This window comes from Saccostrea echinata, unplaced genomic scaffold (genome assembly GCF_033153115.1).
Source record: "Saccostrea echinata isolate AGI-Se365-2 ecotype Australia unplaced genomic scaffold, CSIRO_AGI_Sech_v1 ptg000002l, whole genome shotgun sequence".
Classification (NCBI taxonomy): Eukaryota; Metazoa; Mollusca; class Bivalvia; order Ostreida; family Ostreidae; genus Saccostrea; species Saccostrea echinata.
This window is the reverse complement of record NW_026889751.1, coordinates 10,874,652-10,901,788: the sequence shown is the minus strand read 5'-3', so window position 1 is coordinate 10,901,788 and position 27,137 is coordinate 10,874,652. Positions and strand designations below refer to the sequence as shown.

At 32.3% G+C, this 27,137-nt stretch overlaps 1 protein-coding gene across 1 annotated transcript in view; it reads left to right on the top strand.

Annotated features, from left to right (window-relative positions):
- Window positions 1-475: 475 nt before the first annotated feature.
- Window positions 476-27,137, top strand: part of LOC133200275 (limbic system-associated membrane protein-like) — a 38,979-nt gene continuing 12,317 nt past the window's right edge. Inside the window, exons 1-2 of the mRNA XM_061336091.1 lie at window positions 476-786; window positions 22,200-22,258. Coding sequence (XP_061192075.1) covers window positions 22,219-22,258 — 40 coding nt within the window. The 5' untranslated portion in view covers window positions 476-786; window positions 22,200-22,218. The remainder of the gene's footprint in view (window positions 787-22,199; window positions 22,259-27,137) is intronic.

The window sequence follows — 27,137 nt, the reverse complement described above, 5'->3', positions numbered from 1 at the left end:
ATTTATTTGGTGCGTAACCAACTCCTCTCTCTCTCCGCAAAGCCATTTCAAGTCATAAAATGTGATATTTAGTATATATGTCATCTGTCTAATGAAAAATGGTTTCCCTTAAGAACATACTTAATGTTAAGTTGCAGATCCTAAGTCAATAATATTCTAGATAGACAATAAATCTTTTTTATTGTATTGACAAAATGTATCTATGAAGTGCAAAAGTTTGTATACAGCTTAGGCAAATTTCAATGAACATCGCAATGCATTCAAAAATGAATGCATAGAACGAGGATGATCCGCTTATTAACATTTACAATGATGTCTCTTGAAGAGAAAATAAGAGCGTTCACGCCAGATGCTTGTAAAAATGTTCCTCTAGAGATTTCCTCGCCTCATAATGCGCGCAACATTTGTTGCCACGATCTACGGAATAACAAAATTACGGCGATTACATGTACCAATTTGATAAACTAAACCCAGGGATTGCAACAATAAAATTTATATCGATTAACTATCTCTGATTTTCGTCTGTTTTTCAGAGGAATGCTTACGCCGCTTGAAGTTCAGAATATGTATTATCCAATAAGACTTCTCACGCCCCTTTAAATCGATTTTGAGAGCTGAAGAAACCACATGGATGCGTTCTCGTTATCTGCCTGCCAAGTGTTAAAACAGTGGCAGATTTGTCAAACACGTGTTTGACATAAAATAAAACTTTCTGGGCCTGGCATCCGATTGCTGATCTTATTCTGGACTCCGAGGAACAAATAAACTGATACATTGATCTGAAACGTAAGTATATATTTTTGGGTAATCAAATGTATGTGTAGCAGTAGACATATATTTTCAGCCTAATGATATGAATAGCTTTGTAATAAAAGATATACATGTATATATTTAAAAATCAAAATTTTAATTTTCGAATATTCTTTGCAATTGCATCCACCCCGAGGAAGTTCGCAGCGTCTTTGCGTTTCGGAGCGAGACACCCGTGAACATCGGTTACTCCTTTTTAATCTACTTCTTACCACTTTCTTAATTGGTTTCATGATTATTATTATTATTTTCTATGTGTGCATAATCTTACTTATTAATAAATGCTAAATGCTAAACAATCGCGCGAAGACAAGTTGACGTTCAGTTATTGATATTCTGGAATAGTGCTGATAGTTTAGATATTTTTGTATTTTCAGTATATTTCTCAGATTTTTTTTCAAAATAGAATGGATATTTATTTGTAAATGTAAAAAAAAAATATTTTTGATGAATCCCCCCCAAAGAAACAATGTATAAACTGTATGTACATGTATTTCAGGAAAACTTTTAATTAACCAAATAATTAACTGACGATTGTCAGTGTCAACTTTTTTCTACATGTATATAGGTCTATTTCTGATTCTGCAACAAGAAATCAATAAAGACGATATGGATGGACTGAGAAATATTTAACTTATCTAAAAAAAAAATTTCCATAAATATCCATAGTTTAACGACAATAAACTGAAATGTTAAGCCAAAGTAAACCCCGATGGTAGTTCGTGTTAATAACTGAATCCTCTCATCCTGCTTTACCAATGTTTTAATAAAGATGAATTGAATACATTAGATCATCCTCAACAAAGATAAGTATGTTTCATAACTAAGTCATCATAAGTGATCAATGGTCCAGGTCACATGATGTCATCACCATTATTAGATGACGATCTGAACACTCTATCCATAATAGGAATAAACATGACGTTGCAAGCACCATTGCGAGGGTCGACTCTGTTGTTGGAAAATCATTTTGTTTTTCCTGTCTGTGATGGAGGGAAATGATCCACAAAGATTTTTTTCTTTTACATATGTCAAAGTCAAAAACCAAGGGTCAACCCCAACAACAGTTTCTTAATACCATGTGTGGAGTTTGACAAATTATGCCGTTAGGTAGGTTACATGGGAGCAAGAGAGTTAAACAAAAATTGTTGGCACAACCAGACACACGCAAAAACCACAGGGAAGTTTTTTTTTATCGTTATCAAAAAAAAAAAAAAAAAAAAAAAACACCGGGAAAAAATATTCCACACTCTACTAAAAAACGATGGCAACGAGTTTTTTGGAGGACACACCTAATAAATATATCTGGAATTAGCCTGGAAAGTACTGGGACTAATTCAGCAAACGGAGTGTTTGAGCTATTCAAGTAAAATCTACTTGACGACCAGGGGCCGTGTCTGGATTTTTTTTCCACCTCGACAGCTCATCCCTGACTCCATGTCACTTAACCGGAGGTAAACTCCGCAGTGATTATACTCGGTCAGTGTAAAAACTACATTTGTGATCAATTTGAGCAACATGTACATGTATATCAATTTTTTTGACAAAAAGAAAAATTCATTCCCAGGTTGCTAATTCGAGCTGTTAGGACATCATGGATCATTTCTTTGTTGACTCGTCTTTTCGATTATTTAAATTTGGCGCCTTTTGAAATATGGATTATATGCACCTGGTGCATACCGGAATTTAAGCAGAAAAAGAGTTCATATAAGTTTGACTGTTCTTGTAATTATATTTTGATATTATTGATTCGAATTTCGTAGTAGAATCGTTTAGTTTATTAGTCTAATATCGGAGAAACCGGGGAGAAATATAGGTTTCCCTCTTGTCTGTCCGTCTAGCTGTCCCTCTGTCTGTCTACCCCACTTAGTTTTTCGGACTTTTTTTTAATCGCTTGCAGATATTGAGTTGATTTTTTATATCAAAGTGTATCTTGATGAATTATAAATCAAGTGTGCATTTTGTTCCGCTTCGATGATTTGTGATGGAATTAATTACAGCCTTTTTAATTTTTAAGGGTAAACAGATTTCAGCATACTTTTCCTAAATGCTTACAGATATTGAGCTTATTTTTTGGGTATGTGCGTCTATAGATCAAGTTTGCTTTTTGTTCCGGTTCAATGATTTTCGATAGAATTACGACCTCTTCAATTTTTTAGGGGAACCAGATTTCACTGGTCGACAGGGGACTAGCATTGCTTATGCAACACTCCATAAAAATACTTGTTTAGACTTTAAATATTCACTGCAGAGTTCACTTCCGATTGAGTGGCATGGAGTCAGGGATGATTTGTCGAAGTGGGAAAAAGGCCAGACACGAGCCATAGTCGTCAAGCCGATTGGATTTTTTCTAACTTGAATAAATAGTTCAAACACGCCGTTTGCTAAATAAGTCCCGAAACTTCCCAGACTAAACCCGGACATAATTTTAAATGGATTCCCCGAAAACCTCGTCGCCATTTTGTTTTGTTTTGTTTTGTTTTGTTTTTTGTTTGTTTGTTGTTTTTTTTTTAAAGTAGAAGATGATTTTTTTTAACGACAAAAGCTTCAGATTCCTGTGCAAAGAGAGACATTAAACTATTGTCTCGTAAGGAAGTTTAATAAATATGTTGGCTTGATAAACTCGAGGTACACTTGTACATAATTGTTAACAAAGAGATCAACTGATTTATTGATTTGCCAGAGAACAGTTCCTTACATTTTGTATAAATGTTATGTTTATGTTCCTTTTGTATTCGCTCATCTGTTCATCTGTGCATACTTTTTCCCAGAACTCGCAGCATTTTGACGTGTCACTCTTCAATCTTTTTCAATATTATAAAGGAAAACTTTTCCTAATTAATTGTGAAGCCAAATTATATGTTCTTGAATTTTAAAAGTAAACAGCAAAAAATGATATCCGCTCTCCAATGAAGAGCAGGTCTTCGTCAGAATAATGCAGACACATTTTGTTTAACAATTAAAACCAGAGCCTCCGGTAGTCTTACATGTACATGTACTTCATTAATAATGCAGTTTTCTATGAGGCGCAACATCAAATCGAATTAATAATGACACATATTCAAGATACTCAAAAAATGATTATTCAAAAAGGGGCATCTCCAGTTCAAATAGGGACATTCTTTTGGAATCATATATATATATATATATATATATATATATATATATATATATATATATATATATATATATGTTAACACAAATGTAGGTGATATCAAAAATCGGTATAGGTATTATCCCAAGTGAGAACAAGCGATTTAATCATTTTCGACATGCAAGGATATAATTTTTTAAAATGTGGTATCGGAGGACTTATCACCGTTCCGATGGGCGATATCATATAGTCACGTGATATCGTGTCCTTGGCTATTGCTTTTCAGTTCGTGGAATCCGTGATTGCCGCCTAGTATGGAACGTTAAATTAACATATATTCAAATATTTGAACCTATCTCCAATTAATTGTACCTATCTTCAAATCAATTGTACCTATCTTCAAATCAGTTGTACCTATCTCTAAATGAATTAAAGATAGGTTTAATTCAATTATACCTATCTTTCATTCTTTTGAAGGAAGGTACGAACGATTTAAAGATAGGTACAAATGCTATGAATTAAAGATAGGTGTAATTGATTTAAACATAGATGCAATTGATCGAATTAAACCAATCTTTAAATATAAAGACACTGATAATAACAACTACTCCCCCCCAAAAATGCTTTATTCGGTTCCCTCCATGTTCAAGTAACTGTAGGAGGGGGCTCTCATTATTTTCCATAACACAAAAACAAATGGTACCTATCTTCAAATCCTTTGTAGATATGTTTTAATTGTGCCTATCTTCAAATCAATTGTACCTATCTTTAAATCAGTTGTGCCTATCTTCAAATGAATTTAAGATAGACATAATTCAATTGAACCTATCTTTAATTGAATTAAAGATAGGTGTAATTCCATTGAAGATAGGTGTAATTTATTTGAACTTAGGTTTAATTGTTTAGAGATAGGTATGAATATTTTCACCTATCTTTAATTCATTTAGACCTATCTTTAATTCAATTGTACCTATCTTTAACTCAATTGTACCTATCTTCAATTCATTTGGAGATAGGTTCAATTATTTGAGTATTTGAAGATACGTTCAAAAATTTGGCGTGCCATAACCTAGCGTTGAAAATTTGAAAAGTTGGTAAAAGCAGAAGTATCTAATATGATGAAAAATGCAACGTTAGCACATTCAGAATCATCGATAACACTATCAAGTCAGATATCATTTCATAAAATATTGAAAAATGCGATATATTAATTGAATATTATATAATTTTCACATGCTCGGATATTTTGAAACCAAGTGGAATGCCAAGTTTGTTTATATATACGAGCATTTAGCCTTGTACGATAAATATCGACTCTTGCGAATTCGGAATCCCCCCTCCTCCCTCCATAATTGAAGCACTGTAATAATTTCAGGATATAAGCAACACATATTGTAGCTGCAATAATGCAACCTTCTCAATTTTTTTTTTTGAGTGGGAGGGGCTGGGGTGGGGTGGTAGTTGTCCTCCCAAAAACACCAATTTAAAAAAAAATCGGGCTACATTATTGCAGCTATATATATTGCAGTTGCGTAGAGGCGTAGAAAAAGAACACTCATTGATTCTTTGTAGGTCCAGATGTATCATTTTGGTATACGTATTAAATCAGGAACATTCAATATCAGTCTTATTACTGATGTTTTATATCCATGATACATACTGTACAATCAAAGAGATATTGCAAATGACTCTTACTTAAGGAAAATGTATATTCCCGAAAAAACAAATCTACTGTGTGTGAACCAGACTATATAGTCTAATGTTTTAGTAAAGTTTGCCTAAGCTAAACGACTACTCTAAATGTATACCATCCATAGCTGTTGTATTATGATGCTCATAATGTACCAACCATTGGATGATTTAGACTTGCATTTGACATGTTTGACATTTTTTTCTCAAATATTCTATTAAATTTTCACCGCTCTAGTTTCTTAATTAAGAACAGTCTATTTTGAAGATTATGCTTTGTTTGTTTATTTGTTTATTCAAGAATTGGAACAAAGAAACAGCACAATTGACCCATGAAATCTAGCATACACAGTAATTGTAAAATACAAGTAAAATTACAATTGATCTTAAAACAATATCACTAGATTATCAAAAGAAATAATTATGAAAATTTGTTATTTATTTAAATGAACATATACATGTATATATTCGGAGTAAAGCCATTTTACTCTAGGATGACCCATTGGATTAAAGCCATAGTAAGCTTATTTCCAATGGAGTCCAAGGTAGTTATCAATATTCATAAAATATTGAAATATGCGATATATTAATTGAATATTATAAAATTTTCACATGCTAGGGCATTTTTTTCCAAAGCTGCTTGACTAATCTACTGTTATGAATTTTTTTTTTAGAAGAAATATAATTATACAAAACTATGCTGGAGTCGACCTACTCATGCAAGTTTGCCATAATGTACATTCGTGAAAATGTACGGAATGCCTGACATCAGATTTGATTACTTACATGTAATATATTGGAACTAGACGAAAAATGTGGTCAGATGATTTTTCTTGGGGCTCTTGCCACAGAAAAGGATATTAACCTATAAACGTTAAGAGATTCTGAATCATATGGAATATTCAGGACGACGGCAAGAACTAAAGGGCACTAAAATGTATACATTTTAGATCACCTTAGTGACATGTTACTATCTGTTTTCCCCGTCGTCGTAAACATTTAAACATTTTCAGCTCCCCTGAAATGGATTGATCGATTTCAACCAATTTTGGTAAATGAATATCAAAAGGGAATGTAAAACTTGTGGTGATTTTCATGGTCCTAGCCCTCCCCCCTTGGGTCTGAGGGTGGGGCTAAAACCATCAAAATTCAAAATTACAATCTTCAAAAAATATTACTCCAAGAGATCTAGCAGGAAAATTGTTTATATTTTTCTGTTGCTAAAGGAAGTCTTGTGTTTCGGATATAACAAGAATCAATGGCGTGGTTTGTACCGACAGCTTATCAGGACATAAAAGGATTTTTTTAGTTAGAAAGGAAATATATTTTTTTTAATATTGAAGGATAAGATATTTGGAATTACTACTATACCGTTTGAATATTAAGATACCGTTTCTTGTGCATATTTGCTCAAGTGGGAGAACATCGATATCGTTATAGATACATGTACAATCAACTGCACATATGAGTAAACACGTACTGTAGTATTCCTTTTAAATGAAGTGATCGGGAAGTGTAATTTTCAGATGTTGAACTTGTGCCATAATAAACGAAAAAACTAATATAATAGATATACTTACTCGAAACACCAATGTACAAATAAACTTTACTCTGAATGGAAAGCTTGTACTTCCGTTTCCGAAGGGAATGAAATTCTTGCGTACAAAGAGAAAACTTAAGCTTATTCACTATGTAACTGTATAAATTTTTGCATCTCAAAGTAAATGCGTCGAAAAAGCTCCTTGGTAACATGTTATTATGGACTTACATGAAGCTGTTACTGCATGAAATATATGGAGATGAAGAACAGTATTCAAACTCAAAAGTCCATAAAACAATACAAAATAGGAGCAGAGCAATCACGGACCTCCAAAACATCAGAGGTGGGGTTAGGTGCCATGGAGGAGTGAGCATTCCCAGCCGACCGCTCACACCCGCCTTGTGTTCATTGTCATGATCGGGAAATAACGAAAAAATCCGTCGACAATTCAGTGTGTAAATAATGGCCTAACAATGAAAAACGTCAGTCAGCATTTGACTCGATGATAAATTGTATTTGCTGACAAGGTCATTGTATCGACCATAGAACTTACGAAATGATGACTTTAAACGAGACTGCTGATATTCTTGTTTCGTCAACTTGTTTGTCAGTAATTTACCTCGTTTTAGAAATTGTACATACGTAGAGCATGCTCTTGCGTATCGAATCAACTGAGAGATATAAACCCCGTATGCAGGTGATGAAGGTATATTGATGCATAAGTAAGGGAAGTTGACGATTGAAAAATTAAAGTAATCACCTTTATCATAAAGCTTGGTTGCTAGATTACCTTTAACGTCTTTTTCAAGTAAAATATCCAAATATAAAGCAGATGTGTCAGACTTTGTGGTATCTTTTATCTCAAGCTCACCGGGATATATCGTATCGACATTAGAATGGAAATAACCATTGTTAATTGACAATAAATCGTCGATATATCTAAATGTCGAGTTGAAGGCCACAGCAAGTGTTTTCTTCTTTTCACGTATAAGATTTTGGACAAATTCTGCTTCATATGAATACAAAGAAGGTCTGCTAATAACGGGGCGCAATTGGTACCCATGGGAATTCCAATAGATTGTTGGAAGATCTGGTCTCCAAAAACCACAGAGATATTGTCAATCAGAAACTCAAGCCTCTTTTTAATGTCAACTTCAGAGTATTTGTGTGTACAATAAGAATTTTTTTTTTTTACAAAATAATTTTGCAAATGACCAATGACAAGGTAAGTAAATTTACGAGTTCCATTTTTATTGAAAAAGCAGCTGTCAATGATATCAAAAAGCCTGGACTTTAATTTATCGTGGGAATGGTTGTGTATAAAGTTGAAAAAATCGTAAGTTTTTAATAACAAAGTAGTCGGTCGCTTCATGGGTGAGCAAATGGTTACATTTGCCGGATGCCTCACATGAATTCAACTGTAAACCGATTACCTAATAATAATAATAACAATAATACTAATAAACAGAATTGAACTTATGTATCTCTTTGTTTTCTGTGAGTTTATAAATTTTTGTTTTAAAAAAAATTGTGCGCTTTTTCGCTAAACATTCACAATAACAATCGGTAACGCTTGAGTATCTTTGTGAATGTCGGAGGATTAGTTATAATTCAATTTCTAGCAAATTCATTGTACAGGAATTTATTTATGTATACATCTGATCAAAATGATAAAGTCTGGATTGTTATTTTCGTGATTACGTTGATTTGTAATCAGAGAGATGGATTTTTAGTTTTGTATTTTATTGAAAATTTAGTTTTCCTTATAACCATAAAAGCCTTTTTATTATGAAATAATATAATATTCACATAATTCGAGCTCTATGATGTATATCAATTCAATACAAGCATTTTCTTCTATTTTCATAGATCATGTGGTACATAAAATTGTACTTATAATCATGTTTAGAAATTTTATTTTCCCCGGGTGGCATACATGTAGCAATCTCCAACACTAATGTTATGGTCACAGTTCTAATGAAAAGAGTTTAGTTGAAAAGAACATTTCCTTCGTGCGTTCAGACAGGAATCGACTTTAATATACAAACGGGTTTATTATATCTAAATAAATTCATGTATATAAATGCAACATATTTAGTTTTGTCAAATAATGTCAATCTCTCACCAGAGTGCGAGCTATGCAACCTTCATTTACGCAACGGAGCATTATCATCTTCAAAGAAGTCCCTGCAATACTGACTTACAGTAGAAATTTAAGCAAAATAGTTCCATCCAAGATACTTCGATGTTTTAGTGCATAGTTTAAATATGAAGGAAAGTATAAAGTTGATATATTATGTTTAATGCGGAAATGAAATTTAGAGTAAACCTCTTGAAAGTAGTTACCCTTTTTACAAGATTCTCATGTAGACGATAACGGAGTGAGTTACGCATGCGCAGTATGCCCTCTGGTAAGAGATTGCCAATAATATTTGAAGGCGTTATCTACTTTCTCTGGATATGAGATATCCCTAGCTTAAAATATTTTTATACCAATTTTACATCTATGCATTGATTTGTTCTGTCTATTCATGCATTATAATTTTCCAGTTTTTCCAATTACAGTAACAATGGATGGTTAGTATAAACTATTTAGAAATTTCTAGATCTGGCCAAAATAGAGACGTCGTTCATTTAACATGTATTTTAGGTGCTGAGAACATGTAAAATTTTGAATTTATATATCGGGGGGATTTCATTTCAATTATTTCCATTATATGGTATTATAAATATGATGCTGTATCCGAAAATAAGAGTTGCATGGCCTGTAGCTATACTATTTTATGAACGAGAGACATTACGAAATTAATTTCATACCTTGACCACAATTAAATGTTTGACACAATATTTTATAAAGCACGGCTAATGGATTTCACTTGACACCAAATGATGAATTGGTAAAACATTGAAATGTTTGTACCTCCGTCGTGCAGTACTTTTAGTACTTTAGAAAACCAAAAATTATCTCGGAAAAACGGAATCTTCATAGATTTGAAAGATTCTTTAATCTCACCTCTTTGCAAAAAATCTATGTTAACTACAGTGTTTTTTTAAGAAGATATATTATACAATAATTTGGGTAGTAGAAAAGAAATTGATATTAGAATAGAATTTTTATAATTCCCAAGATGTGTAAAATTATTTCCTTAATGATAACCCATCAGTAAAATGATTTTTTACCTAAGGGGTCATAAATTAAAGTTTTCATGTTTTTCGGGTAAATCAATGTTTTTATTTTATAAGGAAAGATCTGTCTTTAATATAATTCATTTATATTATATTCTGGGGATACATCTATTACTTACCTCTTCTGAAAATTAAAAAAAATCTATACTAAATCAAAGTATCAATATGAAGATTTTTCAGAAAATAAAGTTGCATTGTACAAACAAAGGAAACTTGCAATCAAAGCGCCTTCAGATAAAGAAAAGCCTGATAGATGAAATATGGAGAAAACGAGCAGTATTCAAGCTCTAAGTCCATTTAATCAATACAAATCAGGAGTAGAGCAAATACGGACCTCCAAAGCCATCAGAGGTGGGATCAGATGCCATGGAGGAGTGAGCATCCTATGCTGACCGGTCACACCCGCCATGTGCTCCTTGTCATGATCGGGAAAACTGAAAAATCCGTAGACAATTCAGCATGTAAATAATGGCCTTACAATAAGTATGAAAAACGTCAGTCATCATTTGACTTAATGCAAGGTTGTATTTGCTGACAAGGTCATTGTATTGACCCTAAAACTTGCGAAATGATGACTTCAAATGAGACTGTTGATATTCTTATTTCATCAACTTGTTTGTCAATAGCTTGCCTCGTTTTAGAAATTGTTTATACGTAGAGCATGCTCTTGCGCATCGAATCAACTGGGAGACAAAAACCCCATATGCAGGTGATAAGGTATATTGCTACATAAGTAAGGGAAGTTGACGATTGAAAATTTGAAGTCATCAAGTTAATCATAAAGCTTTGTTGTTAGGTTATCATTAAAATCTTTTCCTAGTAAAATATCCAAATATGAAACAGATGTGTCTCTGTGGTATCTTTTATTTCAAGCACACTGGGATATATTGAGTCGAAATATGAATGGAAGAAACCATTGTTAATTGATAATACGTCGTCGATATATGTAAATGCGATAGCAAGTGTTTTCTTATTCTCATGTAGAAGTTTTTGAATAAATTCTGCTTCATATGAATACAAAATAGGTCTGCTAATAAGGGGGCGCAAATGGTACCCATGGGAATTCCAACAGATTGTTGGAAGACCTGATCTCAAAAAACTGCATAGATATTGTTAATCAGAAATGGGGGTAATGGTTGTATAAAGTGTTGAAAAGTCGTAGGTTTTTATGTTATTGATTTTGTAAAAATTTTGTGATTTCAAATTTCTAAAAGTTCCTTTGAGTTTTTAAGTATCTACATCTGATTTACACCACTTCTCGAATATACTGTTGTACAGTAATCCTGAAGTTTCTCCTTCACTGCTGTAAATATTTTAATGAGGAGTAAAGAAAGGGGCTTGTAGAACATTTACTGGAACCCGCTCTGTATCTTTGTAAAGATTTTTATGGAGTTTTGTAATCCAGTATAGGTATGGCAATTCAAAATCATTTTGATTGTTGGGAATTTTAAAAATATTTAAAACTGACAGACATTTGGTTGTGAAATATTTCCTCCTTAGAAAAGGAGCTATGGGTATAAGTTGGATAACTACTTGCAAAATTAAATCTTAGTTCCTCTAAAATACAATTCAAATAATGAGCCTTTCAAACAAAGACAATGTTGTTACCTGCTTCGTCAGCGGGGACCAGTACATACTGATCGTGTAATCTATCTAATTCTTGTTTTACTTCTGCATTGTCGAAGACAGAAGGATAGGTGTTTTCATATTGCCCCTCAGTCGCTTAATGCGCGATTCAACATCCTTCTGATACATTTAATCCATTCTGACAAAGTGTCAAGGTCTTCTTTTTCATATTTTGCCCATCGTCTGGCGTAATCTTCTACTGAATTCATAATATTTATGAAATTATGACGCCAGTTGAAAAATCGAGGTACCCTAAACTTTGACCCTCTTATAATAAGTGATTTAAAGTCTCATCGTTATCTATATTTACGTCACCAGTAATGACGTGTCCAGCAGGACTATAATTGTAGGGTGAAGAACATGAACTCACTGGAGGATTATGTTTTAGATGCTCGATATCTAGGCACTGTATATTTGTAAGAAATACAAGGCGTGGACTTCAACTTGAAATATGGTGGAATACAAGACTGGACCATTTTGTGATTAAGAATATTACTGATATTAACTGCGTCAATTCTTTTGTTGGTATATTGAAGTTTAAGGAACAAAAGGGTTTTTTGAGCGGTATATTTTTAAGCAAAACGTGCCGGTTTAAAAAGCCTACGATTTGCAATATCCATAATCACAAATCAGAGCCTATATTCTGGTGTCGAAGAATCCAAATATGGACTTTCCTTGACTTTTACAAATAGACTATTCAAAACTTTCAAAAGGACAGAGTAAAGTTTGGTGCGAGTGAGATGAAGGCCTAACTGTTTATTTACATGTACATAAGGTAGTAGTGAATCAAAGGAGACGTCGTGTATCATAGGTTTATTGTAAGACCGATGTCCATGACTATGCTTACGTCTCTGTGTACTGTTAAAAACTCCCATCACATTCACATTGCTACACTATGGGCTTGAAAGATTCCCAACACAATCGACATTGTCATTGCTACCATAAGGAAGGACCATGCCTAGTTTTCTAATTCAGTGTTCTTCTCGTTGTCTTCGGAAAGGTGTACTCAGTGATCGGCTATTAGTATGATGGTAAATCTTTTCTAGAATTTTAACTTTCATTGACAAGATAGAATGATCAGGAAATTAAAATGCTTGGATAGAAGCTGCTGGTCCCCGTTGTTAATTTGAAATCTATGCCCCAATATTCTTTTATTAAGTGAACCCTTGGTTTCACCAACATAAATAAGCCCACAAAGGGTACCGTACATTCTATTCCGTAGACAACATTAGAAGATTTGCAATTCAGAATTTTCCAAGTTTTGGTATAGATATCTTTTATTTGTTGTTACATACCGTTTTAATGCAATGACTGGCATTTCCAATGAATTCTCGAATTCAATTTTTTCAAGCGATTTTTCACCTATGTAGTAATTACATGTGTTTATGCCACACGCTAAAACAGAAGAAACTCGGAAAGCCATAACTTAACAAGAAATATTTACATCCACTGAAATATTTTCTTCTTTATTGCTAATAAAAACCAATTGTTATTGATCAATCAAGGAACAAAATCAACTTCTTAACTAATTAGATCCGGTTTTTAAAAGCCGTCTGTATGAGGATTTATTAAGAACAGCAATGGTCACCTCTTTCATATTTCTTCTATCAGTAAACGCCCGCTTCGATAATACAATATTTTACGTAAATCATTTTTTTATCTTTTACATCAACTTATTTGTCAGTAGTTTGAAATTTATCGATCATAGATTATGCTCTTGTGTATTTAACAAGACAGAAACACCATGCGATATGCATATGATAATGATATATTTGCTACATAAATATTGGAAGTTGACGAAAGAAAAGTTGAAGTCATCATGTTTATGATAAAGTTTATTTGATAGTTTTTGAAGTCTTCATGTTTATAATAAAGTTTATTTGATAGTTTGCCATCAACGTCTCTCTCTTGGAAAATACCCAAATCTGAAACAGATTTGTCAAATTCTGTGGTGCCTTGTTTAGAATTCATTGGGATATCTCGAATGAATGAATGGTTGAAAATGAAAATTGATAATTGATAAAACGTTATCGAGAATTAAAAGCCACAGCAAGTCTCTTTTTAAAGAAGAGGTAACAAATTCTGCTTCCTCTAGTTCCTAGGAATACAAAAAGGCTATAAAGGGGCACAATTAGAACCTATGGGAATTCCAACAGATTGTTGAATGAAACTGCATAGATACTGCCAATGAGGAAGTCCAGCATCAACAAAGTACTTTGTACATAATCAGAGTAATTTTCAACAAAGGAATTTTGAAAATGACCAATTGCAAGATATGAAAATTTCCGAGCTATATTTTGATCGAAGAAGCATTTGCTGAATGATGTCTGGCCTTTAATTTAATTGTATGAGTAGGTGAAGCTGACGATGAAAAAGCTGAAATCATTCCTTTTGTCATATAGTTAAGTTGTTAGTTGGCCATAACATTTGTTGTCAGAAAGTCATTCAAATATAAAACAGATGTGACAGACTCTGTGCTATCTTTTTAACATCAATTTCAGGATACTTTTGTGTAAAATCAGAATGAGATTTTTAATGTTGGAAAACCTGGTCTCAAAAGACTATATAAATATTATCAAAGAGGAATTCCAGAATCTCTCGAATATTTACTTCAGAGTACTGTATAGAATAGAAAAGATTTTTAACAGTTATTTTGTAGATGGCAAATAATAAGAAATAAAATATTCGAGTTCCATTTTAATTGAGGAAGCAATTGTCTACGACGTTAAAAAGCCTTGCCTTTAAATTTTCATGAGGAATAATCGTAGAAAGTATTGAGCCGTACGTTTTGATGTAATTGATTTTGGGAAAAATATTTTCTTAAAGTTCTTTTTAGGATTTTTTTTTTTTTTTTTTTTTTTTTTTTTTTTTTTTTTTTGCGAATCCACATTTGATTTGCAACTCTTCTTGAAATGCTGTAGCAAAGCAAGTATGAAGTTTCTCCACAGCAATTAACATTTTTGTAAGGAGCAAAGATAGGGGCTTGGTAGAACATTTACTTGTCCCTGCAGTGTATCTTTATATAGGGTTTTGGAATAAAGCTTTAGTCTTTTCAGTATTTCAACAAAATTTGGAGACCCAAATACATTCTTCCCTGAGTACTACATAGGTTCAACTAGGAAACGTTGAAGGACTATGTTTTTTTAATGATATGATTGTATCATGACACAGACGATGGCGATTTTGAACTTTTATTATAAAACTTAACTCCATTGGTGGCGTAATGGTGTATCATAATTTCTTTGCATTTGAGAAATAAAACACTAATAATTTTGTCTTCGCTCTTGTATAATTTCTTTAATCGCAAAAAATCACATGTGATTTTAAATTAATTCTAGATAGAAAAAATATTACGAAATATTTCATCTACTTTTTAGTTCATTTAGAAGTTCATGTTGGCTTTATTAGATTTCACAACAATGGAAGTCATGATGGAAACCAGCAATTTTCCTTTAACAAACGTACTTTCTTAAGGTAGTAAAAAACATCCATGAAATCTGTTTTAACTAATTTCTTGTAAGTACATTAGTAAAAAAGAATAATATCACTATAATGTCAATATTCAATGATTTTTGTAATGAAATTAATAACCTGTTACATGGTTTTTGCCATTTTTTATATATTAGAATGTGTTTATGTTATCTACATGTGATATGACAGTCTGTTATTAAATGCAAAGTAACTTTTCATCCATGTATAGTAGAGACCTGATATTTGCTCATATATATAAGGAGTCTCCATTCTTTATACACAATAAAGGTCAAGGTCATATTTAGAGGTCAAACGTCAAATATGGTGATGCAATCTACTGATTCCCTTAACTTTTTGCATTGAATATTTTTTTTTTTTCAAATCTGCAAAATATCTGAAACTTTCGGTTCAATGTTCCCCATTTTGACACAATTTAATCTGGGTTCAATTTCAATCAATCTGCTATTTTTTGTAAAATATGAATCATACATTTTCTCTTAAGAAAAAATTAAAGTGTAGCATCCTTACATGTGAATTTTTAATTCCTGTGCTATGTACATGTATTTTTCGTCACATTTTACTGAAATATACCAGTATCAATAAAATTTACAGAAATTTAGTAACAGAAAGGTTGTATTTATGAAAAGCACTACACAAATTTGCAATAGATCAATCCGTAATTTAAAAAAATGCATATTTTAAAGTACAATGTCTGATTTCAATATCTCCTTTCAGAGGTGTGATAGGGCATATTTCGAACTATGTGGGCAAAAAATGTGCTGTTGAATTTCAATCAGATTACATATAAAGAGAGATTTTGTATCTTAGAACAAAGTTTCAAAGTTTCAAACAAATTGAATTTGTGGGAAAATTTGGCCTATCTATTGTGTACTAACCTTAAATGTCCGATGCCTTAATATTACAAGATGTTCATCCAGACTATAGCTTTGTTTGAAATAAGAGGAATTTAGTAATATACACACATGTAATACGAAAATTTTATCATTGAAATAGCAAAAAATATGAAAATAATCAGATGAAATTCGTGTTATAAATATAATTCCACATAAAGTTTTCGATTTCGTGATTTTTTTCTCACAATTATTTAGAAATAATGACAAAATTGAACAATAATTATTTTATTTTCCTTCAAGCTGATATAGTCGATTAAAGTGTATCATACTTAAATTTTACAGATCTTTAATGAAGACAAAGAGGAAAAAATGTTGGCATTGAAATGACCTTGACATAAAAACCAAGGCCGTCTACATGTACTTATTTTCATTTTTATGTACTCCAAACATTTTGTACTTGATGTTGTGTGAACTGAGGAACATGTGACAATACTCGATCCTTTATATGGATAGTTAACAATTTCAGGCTCAAAATTAAGCCCATTCAAAAAAATATCTTTAATCATCTATATCGAAAGATGAAAGATTTTAATGGAAATCACTCCACGAATAAAAAGTGTTTCATTTTAGATGAAATTTTAATATCAAAGACTCAAGAGAACTTTCATTTGCCACTTGACATCTTCAGTGTCAAAGAGTAGAGCGCTCGTTCCTTAATCGGAAGGTCTTGGATTCAAGCTGCGACAGACCTTAGTCGATAAAAAGGTGGCGACTGTTTTTCCGCCAAGCGCTCGGCACTTAATTTGAAGTGAAAGTTGCGGGTTAGTCAGACGAGACCTTAAAAACCGAGGCTCCGTTCATGATAAGTGTTGGCGAGAAAAAGATCCCTCACTGCTCAATGGCCCTAAGTGCCGAGACAAGGTCTAGATTTGAAGCCCTTCTCCGGTATATGGTGACGTCTCTATTTGAGTGAAATATTCTTGAAGGGACGTAAAACAACATACAATTGATCAATCAATGTCAAAGACTTAAGATCCCAATCTGAATGAGATGACCATGATAAGTCATCCACAATATCGCTTACCAGAACAACGAAACTTTGTTGACCTACAAAAAATGGAAGATAGCTGCGACCCACTGGTTTTGCTTGCAGTCCGGTAAAATATATGTCTGGTTTGATTTTTGTACACATTTAATTGAAGGTTAAATTTTAGCTTGGTGTACCCTGTAACCAAAGTTGACTATTAGGATTCCATTGAATTTTGTTTTACAAATTAATATTTACATATTCAGTGTATCATTTATTTATTTATTTAATTTCTGTTCCTTTTTTTTTTTTTTAACTTTTTTTTTTTTAAAAAAAGAGTAATTTTATATAACCATTTCTCGACAGACTCTCTGACTTTATAGACAACTGTTTCCTAAATAAAAATGGAACTCAGGTGTTTTCATATCTTGTGGTTTGTCACCTACAAACTTACTTTATAAAAAAAAATCATTCATATTCTGCAAATAGGTACTCTGAGCTGGATATTTAATAGATGCTTAAGCTCCTCTTCCAACAATCTTATGGGATTCCCAGGGGTACTTCTTTTTCCCTTTATTAGCAGATCCCTTTTTGTATTCTTATGAAGCACAATATTTTTTTTAAAATTCCATATGAAAAGAAGTCTTTCGCTGTGGCCGTCAATTCGACATTTCGATATTTATAAGGGCGATGTTTTATCACTTAAATAAGTTTGGTCGTAACGCACAATTTGATTAGCTGGAAAAGTTATTTTATATTGTACAATCTGTGTTGTCTTCGCCACATTATATTTTGCGACAAAACGATCGATCTACTCAACGTTAAATTTAAACTTGATACAATTTGAAGACATTTTTTAAGAGAAAATGTTTTATTTTTTAACAATTATTGATAGAAATTTAAAATATAAGGAATGGATTTAATAACTGCCCAGGGCATACTTGTATACCTTAGACTGGAGCAATTAATACTTTTCTGATAACTGGTTTATAAAGGGTAAACTGCCCCAACCCAGGTTTGTACACTGTATAACTTGGGTAGCTATTAAAATCCATCTATATTCAATTTCATTCATACTACAGTCATTCGACATACGATTCATTCGATATTATATAAATATTGCATGTAGTTGACTGTTCTTACGAATCAGATTCAACTAATTTACATGAAAATATAATATATTCAATTAAAGTTTTCCAAAAAAAAAGACATCATAGATTTATTTCATATTTGGACGTTTTACTATAGAAAGACATTGATTGCAAACTGACAACGAACTTCCCCTAATTTACAATTTTCACTTCATATGGTGTTTGTCTCCTGGTTGATTCGATACACAAGAGCATGTTCTACGTACGACAAATTTCTAGATTATAGAAAAATATCTTTTTTCAAAATTATAATTATTAATTTTAAACATTATAATTTAAAAATTTCCCAGATAGGTTAAGGTACAATTTAATGGTTTAAACTACTACCGTATTTTTTCCTAGGATGAAAGAAATATAATATCGGAATCAAAGTACTGAGAGTAAGAAATCGGAAAGACATCCTCTTTTATTTATTGGTGTGATATCCATAATGTGATACATGCAGAAAAAGAGCTATATTTAATCAGTATACTATTAGAACTATTATTATTGAATCTAGCATCAATTTTTCAAATTGATGTTGTTCAAAGATCTTGCTTTAAGATTTCATTAAATGTTCATTTTAAGACAAAAGTATGTAAGGCAAAGCGTTTTCAGATTTCATTTACAGCTTTCTCAGAACAGTGGATCGATTGTTTCCATTTGAAGAACTGCTATTAGCATTATTTTATTATATTTATTGTAGCATTTTCTTTCATTTTATAACACTATTTGAGTGTATCTATCATTGAATAAAATGCAGTTCATCATATGACCAAGAGTCCTATTTCACGGTGACGTCAATGATTGACGTGTCTAACGTATTCAACTTACATGTATACCGTAGATTTTAAAAAATATTTATCATTCATACGTTTTTTATACGTCGGTCACAAATGTCAATATAAGTAATAAGGTATAGTTTTAGCTATTTTTCGGAACATAGATACGGTTTGGTATGTGCTCTAATCTTCCATAAAGCCCTCATTAAAGCTTTATTAGATTTGATAACGTGTCCAACCCGTATCTCTATCCGATAGGTGTTCAAAAATGATACCTTATTTCTTAAGCAAAGATTCTGAGAGAAAAAGGGTTAACATCTGTTATAATTTAGATATTTATATCCCTAAAGATGTTTTGAACGATATCTTATTTCTTAAGTAAACATTTTTCCAAGAAATAAACAATGTTATCATCTGGTTTATTTTGAAGAATTGGGGAACATACATACGCATATTTCTAAGTAACTGTTATGCTTCACTGTTGTTCTCCATTCATGTGTTTTAGTATTTTATTGCTAACATATCGTCAGAACAATATACAGGAGATAAACGAACCTCCTCGGCTCTATTATTTTCCTATCTTGACAGCTCTGGGACTTATTAGTCATCAAATTCACAGATGTTAACGTCGGGCTCTTGTATAATTGGAAAAATGTCACACGAAAAGAACACATCGCGCAACTCGTTTAGCGTTAAAACATTACTGAGGAGATGGGGAAGGTCGCCGTGAAAGCTGAAACACTCTCTATTGCTAAGTTAATAAGCATCGGGTCGATGTCCATAAATGGGATTCGGCATGATAAACCAATGGTAATATAATATTTGTTGTTGACAAGATAATGGGTCCTTACTCTTCAACCTATGAGCATCTAAAATATGTGCAATTGTGCTTTCAGCGAGTTGTGATGTAGTTAAATTGCAGAAAGTCTAATAATTCAAGAGTATAATAGGTACACATAAGATGGACACCAATGATTAATATTTTTTTCATTTTCCTGTGTATTTCTTATAATTTAATCATCAAAGGTGATAGATCGAGAAAGTTACGACCCCAGTCCCGAAAATTACACGATTCTTGGTAAGATTATTCCGTTAATCCGTAATGATTCACTCTGATATCATAACACAATACGATAGTGTTTAACGACCGCAGATAGAAGTATAACATTTTAGGGATAACGGAGCTTTAACTGTAGATGCGAGAGATACATTTCATTTTCGAAGAGAGGCACACTGGCATTTTCAGTAGATTCATTGACCAGTAATGCAATTTCCAATGTTCAGAGAACCTATTTGTCTTTTCTTTTTGATTTTTGAAGACATAATATTGTTTGGACATAATTTTTCATCATTTGATTTAAGAAAATAATAAATGTGTACAAATTAAGGAATTAATCATTCGATTTTCCGCTGATTACTATAATTTTGATTACTGCAGTATTTCAAAATTTCCTTTCCACTTGCATTACAAATTTCCTCATATTTCTAACGATAATGTAAGCAAGTTGTCTTGAAGAATACTTCGACATAAATAAAGTGGAATAAACGGATTTTAAGAAAATGGTCACAAATCAAGCAATTTTCTATCAGAAAGGGGTGAGGAAACTTAGAGGGAAATAAACTTTTAACAAGTGTTTATTGTGTTGCAAAAACCTCTCATTTCAAATTTGATAATAATTGGAGTCATTCATTATTGATAAAGAAATTATACACATGTATAAGATAAAAAATCGTTACTGTTCTAATAGTACCGATTTTATAGCATCTATATCATCATCTCTTACTTCAAATGATAAAATACGGTTTGTATATGTGAAAGAAAAGCAGTTTTGTTTTTTAACCATGCTTATTGAAGCTCAAATGCCCAGAAAACTATACTACAGTGTATATTTATGTTTCCTAATTTTGTTAAAATGCTTCTTTTGGAACGAAGTTTTTTTTGAGAAGAAGGCTATTATTATTTCTGTTTTATTATTATTAGAGCTTTTCAACTAATGTCAAAAAAAGTATTGCTTTCATTTTATATTATGTGCTTTTCGGTTCATGATTTCTTTGCCGTATAAGATTTCTAGGTAGGAAGAACAATTTTTTCCTTTTTTTGAGCGTACAAATACACAACTTTTAGTTCGCAAACTAAAATAACCGTAAATCCAAATACATGATGGTATTTTCACAAGATTTGAAATTAAGTTGCAACGTCAGCAAAAGAAATATTCATCATTGATTAATACCCCTGTAACATCACCTTATTTGTCTGTAGCCTGCCTCTGTTTGGATATTGATCGTATGTTCTTTCTTATTAAATCAACAAGGAGATATAAACACCATATTGCAAGTGATAATTGTATATATACATAGCTACGTAAGTAAGGGAAGTTGAAGATGAAAAAATTGATGTCAACACATTAATCATGAAGAGTAGTTGTTGGTTTGGTATCAGTGTCCATAATTAGTAAATTGTCCAGGTCCAGGGATATACGGAATGAATGCATTTTTGTTAATTGAATAAAACATCGTCGATATATCTAAATGTCGATTTAAAGGTCACAGCAAGATACTACTTTTCATGTAGTAGTTTTTAAGTAAATTCTGCTGAAACGTGTTGGATTATAAAGAAGCGCAATTATTACCCATTATAATTCCAGAAAAAATGTTGGAAAACCTGGTTTTTCAAAGACTACATAGATATTGTCAAACAGAAATACATATATATGTACCCTTTTATCTCATTTTTGATTTAAACTGTCTTGCATCGCTGCTTGTTCAAGACTCCCTCACATCGAGGGAAATTTTTAGGAAATGTTAGAAAATGGTGTTACATAAAATCTTCTCAACCATATAAAACAAGGGAAAGTTAATATTTCCTTTATCGTGAATAAATCATTTCGTGAGTTTTGCCTTTGAACAAGAATAAATTAGTTCTTTATAGGCTCTAATTTACAAATTCATGTCATTTGATATAAGATAATTTTTTTTGATTCAAATTTCAGACAGCCTGAGCGACAAGTAATGACAAGGGAAGCATCGATACTTATACCTTTTCTTTTAGGTAAGTTAGGTAAGATTTAAACAATACTTACAATTTTAAAACTCACTGTACTTGTATACATGTACAAGCATGAAATATATGGAGATAACGAACAGTATTCAAGCTCAAAAGTCCATTAAACAATACAGAAGCAGAGCAAACACGGACCTCCAAAACATCAGAGGTGGGATCAGGTGCCATGGAGGAGTGAGCATCCCCTGCCGACCGGTCACACCCGCCGTGTGCTCCCTGTCATGATCGGGAAATAACTGAAAAGCCGTCGACAATTCAGTGTGTAAATATGGCATAACAGTTAGTTTGAAAAACGTCAGTCAGCATTTGACTCAATGATAAATTGCATTTGCTGACAAGGTCATTGTATTTACCATAGAACTTACGAAATGATGACTTTAAACGAGACTGCTGATATTCTTGTTTCATCAACTTGTTTGTCAATAATTTACCTCGTTTTAGAAATTGTACACACGCAGAGCCTGCTCTTGCGTATCGAATCAACTGAGAGATGTAAACCCTGTGTGCAGGTGATGAAGGTATATTGCTGCATTAGTAAGGGAAGTTGACGATTGAAAAGTTAAAGTCATCACCTTTATCATAAAGCTTGGTTGTTAGATTACCATTAACGTCTTTTTCAAGTAAAATATCCAAATATGAAACAGATGTGTCAGACTCTCTGGTATCTTTTATCTCAAGCTCACCGGGATATATCGTATCGACATAAGAATGGAAATAACCATTGTTAATTGACAATACGTCGTCGATATATCTAATGATGTGAAGGCCACAGGAAGTGTTTTCTTCTTTCACGTATAAGATTTTGGACAAATTCTGCTTCACATGAACACAAAGAAGGTCTGCTAATAACGGGGCGCAATTGGTATCCATGGGAATTCCAATAGATTGTTGGAAGACCTGGTCTCCAAAAACCACAGAGATATTGTCAATCAGAAACTCAGGCATATTTTTGATGTCAACTTCAGAGAACGTGTACAATCAGAATGTTTTTTAACAAAATAATTTTGCAAATGACCAGTGACAAGGTAAGTAAATTTACGAGTTCCATTCTTATGGAAAAAACAGCTGTCAATGATATCAAAAAGCCTGGACTTTAATTTATCGTGGGGAATGGTTGTGTATAAAGTTGAAAAGTCTTAAGTTTTTAAGCTGTTGATTTTGGTAAATTCTTGTGATTTCAAATTTTCCAAAAGTTCCTTGGAATTATTAAGTGTCCACATCTGATTTACACCACTTCTCGAATATATTGTTGCACAGTACTCTTGAAGTTTCTACTTCACTACTGTTAATATCTTAGTGAGGAGTAAATAAAAAGGCTTGGTTGAACATTTACTGGAACCCGCTATGTATCTTTGTAAGGATTTTTATGAAGCTTCGGAATCCAATATAGATTTGTTTGTTTGTTTGTTTATTGTTTAAAGTCCCTCTCGAGAATTTTTCACTCATATGGAGACGCCACCACTTGCCGGTGGAGAGCTACAAATTTTGACCTATACTCGGCACTTAGGGCCATTGAGCAGTGAGGGATCTTTTTCGTGCCAGCACCTACTGCGACACGGGACCTCGGTTTATATTGTAATTCAAATTCATTTTGGTTGTTTGGAATATTAAAAATATTCAATATTATATTAAATATTATAATGTGCCGGAACAAAATTATCAAATATATCCCTTAATCATGGAATAAAAGGAGGTAAATGCTTGAGGACAAGTATAACAGTCAGTGTGCATTTTATGTATAAATTCAAATTGAAGCTTTAAAAGACACTTCCACCATGACGAATCTTCCGAATTTCGCATTGTACGCTTCAACTGATCTGCTTACGTTATAGGGTTTTTAATGCTAGATTAAAGATTGAGAAATGAGTTTTACCGAAGACGACTCAGTGCAGATGGTAAATTGGAATTTACTACCTATACTTAATTTTGAAAAATGAGATGGATATTGCAGATATCTTATATTACTTCCTAGTATATTGGGAAGATGGAATTTGTGGATATCATATTACTATATATTGTGGAGATGGAATCGTATTTTAATTCTACTCACCCGTCCACGACCAGAAAACGTATGCGATAGTTACGTTCAAGTCGTCAGTCCGTCCATCTAGCTGTTGTCTGCCTGTGAACAAATTTCCAAAATGCTCTGTTCCTTAAGTTTTTGTATGATTTCAGTGATATTTGGCAGAGAGATGGACTGCATCAAAATATAAGATTTTGTCTCTGTCTATCGGTTTCTAATGAAGAGTGTTATTATCATTATAATATTAAAATGTGTAAATTACATTCTCTCTTATTGCTACCCTCGTACAGTTTTTGTCAATTTCAAATAAGTTCGTAAAGAAGTAGACCAGAGGTGCTTGAGGACAGGATCTCCCATCCCCTCCATCCTCCGACATAGACCCCGGGCCTTCAAGACTTTTTCTCATAACATAAATCAACCTTTTTATTTGAATATTTGTAATCTAATAGATACTAAAAATCCGAAAGGTTTCTTTAAACAAAATTTTATATTTAAAAAAAATTAGATTCCCCTCTTTACATATAGAGTGGAGTAGGATTATTTATATATAAAAGTTGTTGATTTTTTTAATTGATGGTATGGATGATATCAGAAGATGATGTATGGACAAATTCGAAAAGCCCCAGGGGTCTTTATGGGGTGGGTGGGACCTATACTCAAGCATCTGTGAAGTAGGCTAGAGCAAGGTACTTTTAAGTCTCTTTGTTCTTTTTTTTTATTTTGATGAATGTTTTTCCATGGTTACCAAAAATACATTGTAGATCTGGAATTTTTTACGTCAATTTATTTTTACAAATTTGGGTCAAGCTGCTATATTTCAAAACTTTTTGAATTCTTGTCAGAACTGAAAATAGATTTTAAAAAATAATAACCATTCAAATATAATGTACATGCAAGGATAATATCATAAAACAAATTTAAAAGAATTAGCTAACGGTAATAAAAAATTAAAAATAATTCCGATTCATTTGAGCTTAAAAGAATATATAATATCCAAGTTTCTTAAAAGGAAATGATAGATTGAAACATAAAAAATTAAAGTGATATATTCAAGCCTAACTTAAACTTGTTTTGCTTTGATAAATAAAAATCGACACATTTACCAGGAATTGCACGTAATACTTCAATCAAAACGGTTATAAATGTAAAACAAAAAATACCCATATAAACAATATATCTTTTCTTGTTGATTTACTCATAAGAAAAAATTCTTTACAGATGCATACGCAAAAAGGCTGAATATTAATCGATAGTAGAAATTTCCAGATTTACAGCAATGTGTGAAAATCTTTCAAAACGTAACACCTCCAACAGTTTTGATTTGATAATTAAAAATTGGTACAAGCTTGTAAAGTGGAGAGCTATCCAATTCTGTAGTTCCAAGACTCATAATTCTGTTTGATCGGTTTTAAATTCTGATAAATGATGCTTCTATGGTTAACAAAATAGAATAATCTGTGAAAGTCTTTCAAATTGCATTTCCTCGTGCAGTTTTAATTTGGTATGAAAAATCTTCATATGGATTTATAAAGAATAAACGATGCACAATTCTGTAAATATAAAACACACACAAAAAAGAAAGTCCAAGTGCAAATTTTCTTTCTTTCATTGTAAGTAGTATAGTAACAATCTCTATAACATGTTCTATGCATTTGCTAATCATTTTTATGCTTATTCCATTGTGTTACAGTATTCGCTATGTAATCTGACGTGTCGTATTAGAAATTAAAGAAATATTGTTTTAAAATGCATTCAAATAAAATTATTAAACAAATATAAACAAAATATCCTGTATTTGTAACATTTCCATTGTTAAGTGTTTTTTACTTTAAATAAAACTAAGTGATCGGACAAATTCTGACTTTTGGGGTTTTTTTTCTTTTCATGTAACATCTACATGTTCAAGAACTCGTCACTCTCTAGATGTTCTTCATCCTCCGTCTATTCTCACGGTATTTTGTAATGATAATTTCTCAGTCTTGTTCGATAGTCCTTTGTGTCCCATTTTCTGCCAGTTTTACTACGTCAGTCTGACTGGTTTTATTGTTGATTGGATAAGGTTACTCGGATACCATTCTTACTTATCAGTGTTTCTCCCTCCCAACATGTGGTAGTAGTTTCTAAATAACACAAGTTGACTAGCTGTCTATGAATAATTTCTTTATGTATAACGCTGATCTGAAATACCATTATGCGTGGGTTAATAAGGTTAGTTTTCACATGTATGTAATCTTTCATCCAACCTGGAGTATGTACAGTGTATCTCTCGTCCTGAATCGCTGTTTTCAACCAACGAAACTGGTTTTTCAATATTTTCATGGCCCCATAATTGAAGCTTAAGATTTGAGGGCATATAGTTTTTGGTCTGTCCGCCTGACTGTTTGTCTGTTAAGTTGTTTGTCAGCAAAAACTTTAACCTTGCCCATAACTTTTGAATGGTTGGTGCTAGGGCTTTTATATTCCACATGTGTATTCCTTTTGACAAGACCTTTTTGGGTACATGTATTAACAGTTTTGAACTCTTGACCTTGGAGTTAGACCTTAATTTTAAAAACTCTAATTTTGGCCTTGCCATATGGGGGCATCAGTTTTTCCACAAACACATCTTGTTCATTATCAAATGGCAAATGTCATCTAAATATCTTCAGTAATGATACCCCCCCCCTTTTCTCCCTTTCCAGGCTGCAAATTTACAATGAATTCATGTTTTTTTTCTATATTTCCCATAACCACAATATACAATCTTTCATTCGGTTGCAGTGAACTAATTGTTCCTTGCTATTAATTAAGACCTTATTTAACCTTATGCCAAAATTTCATATCATTGAAGGTACCATACATGGT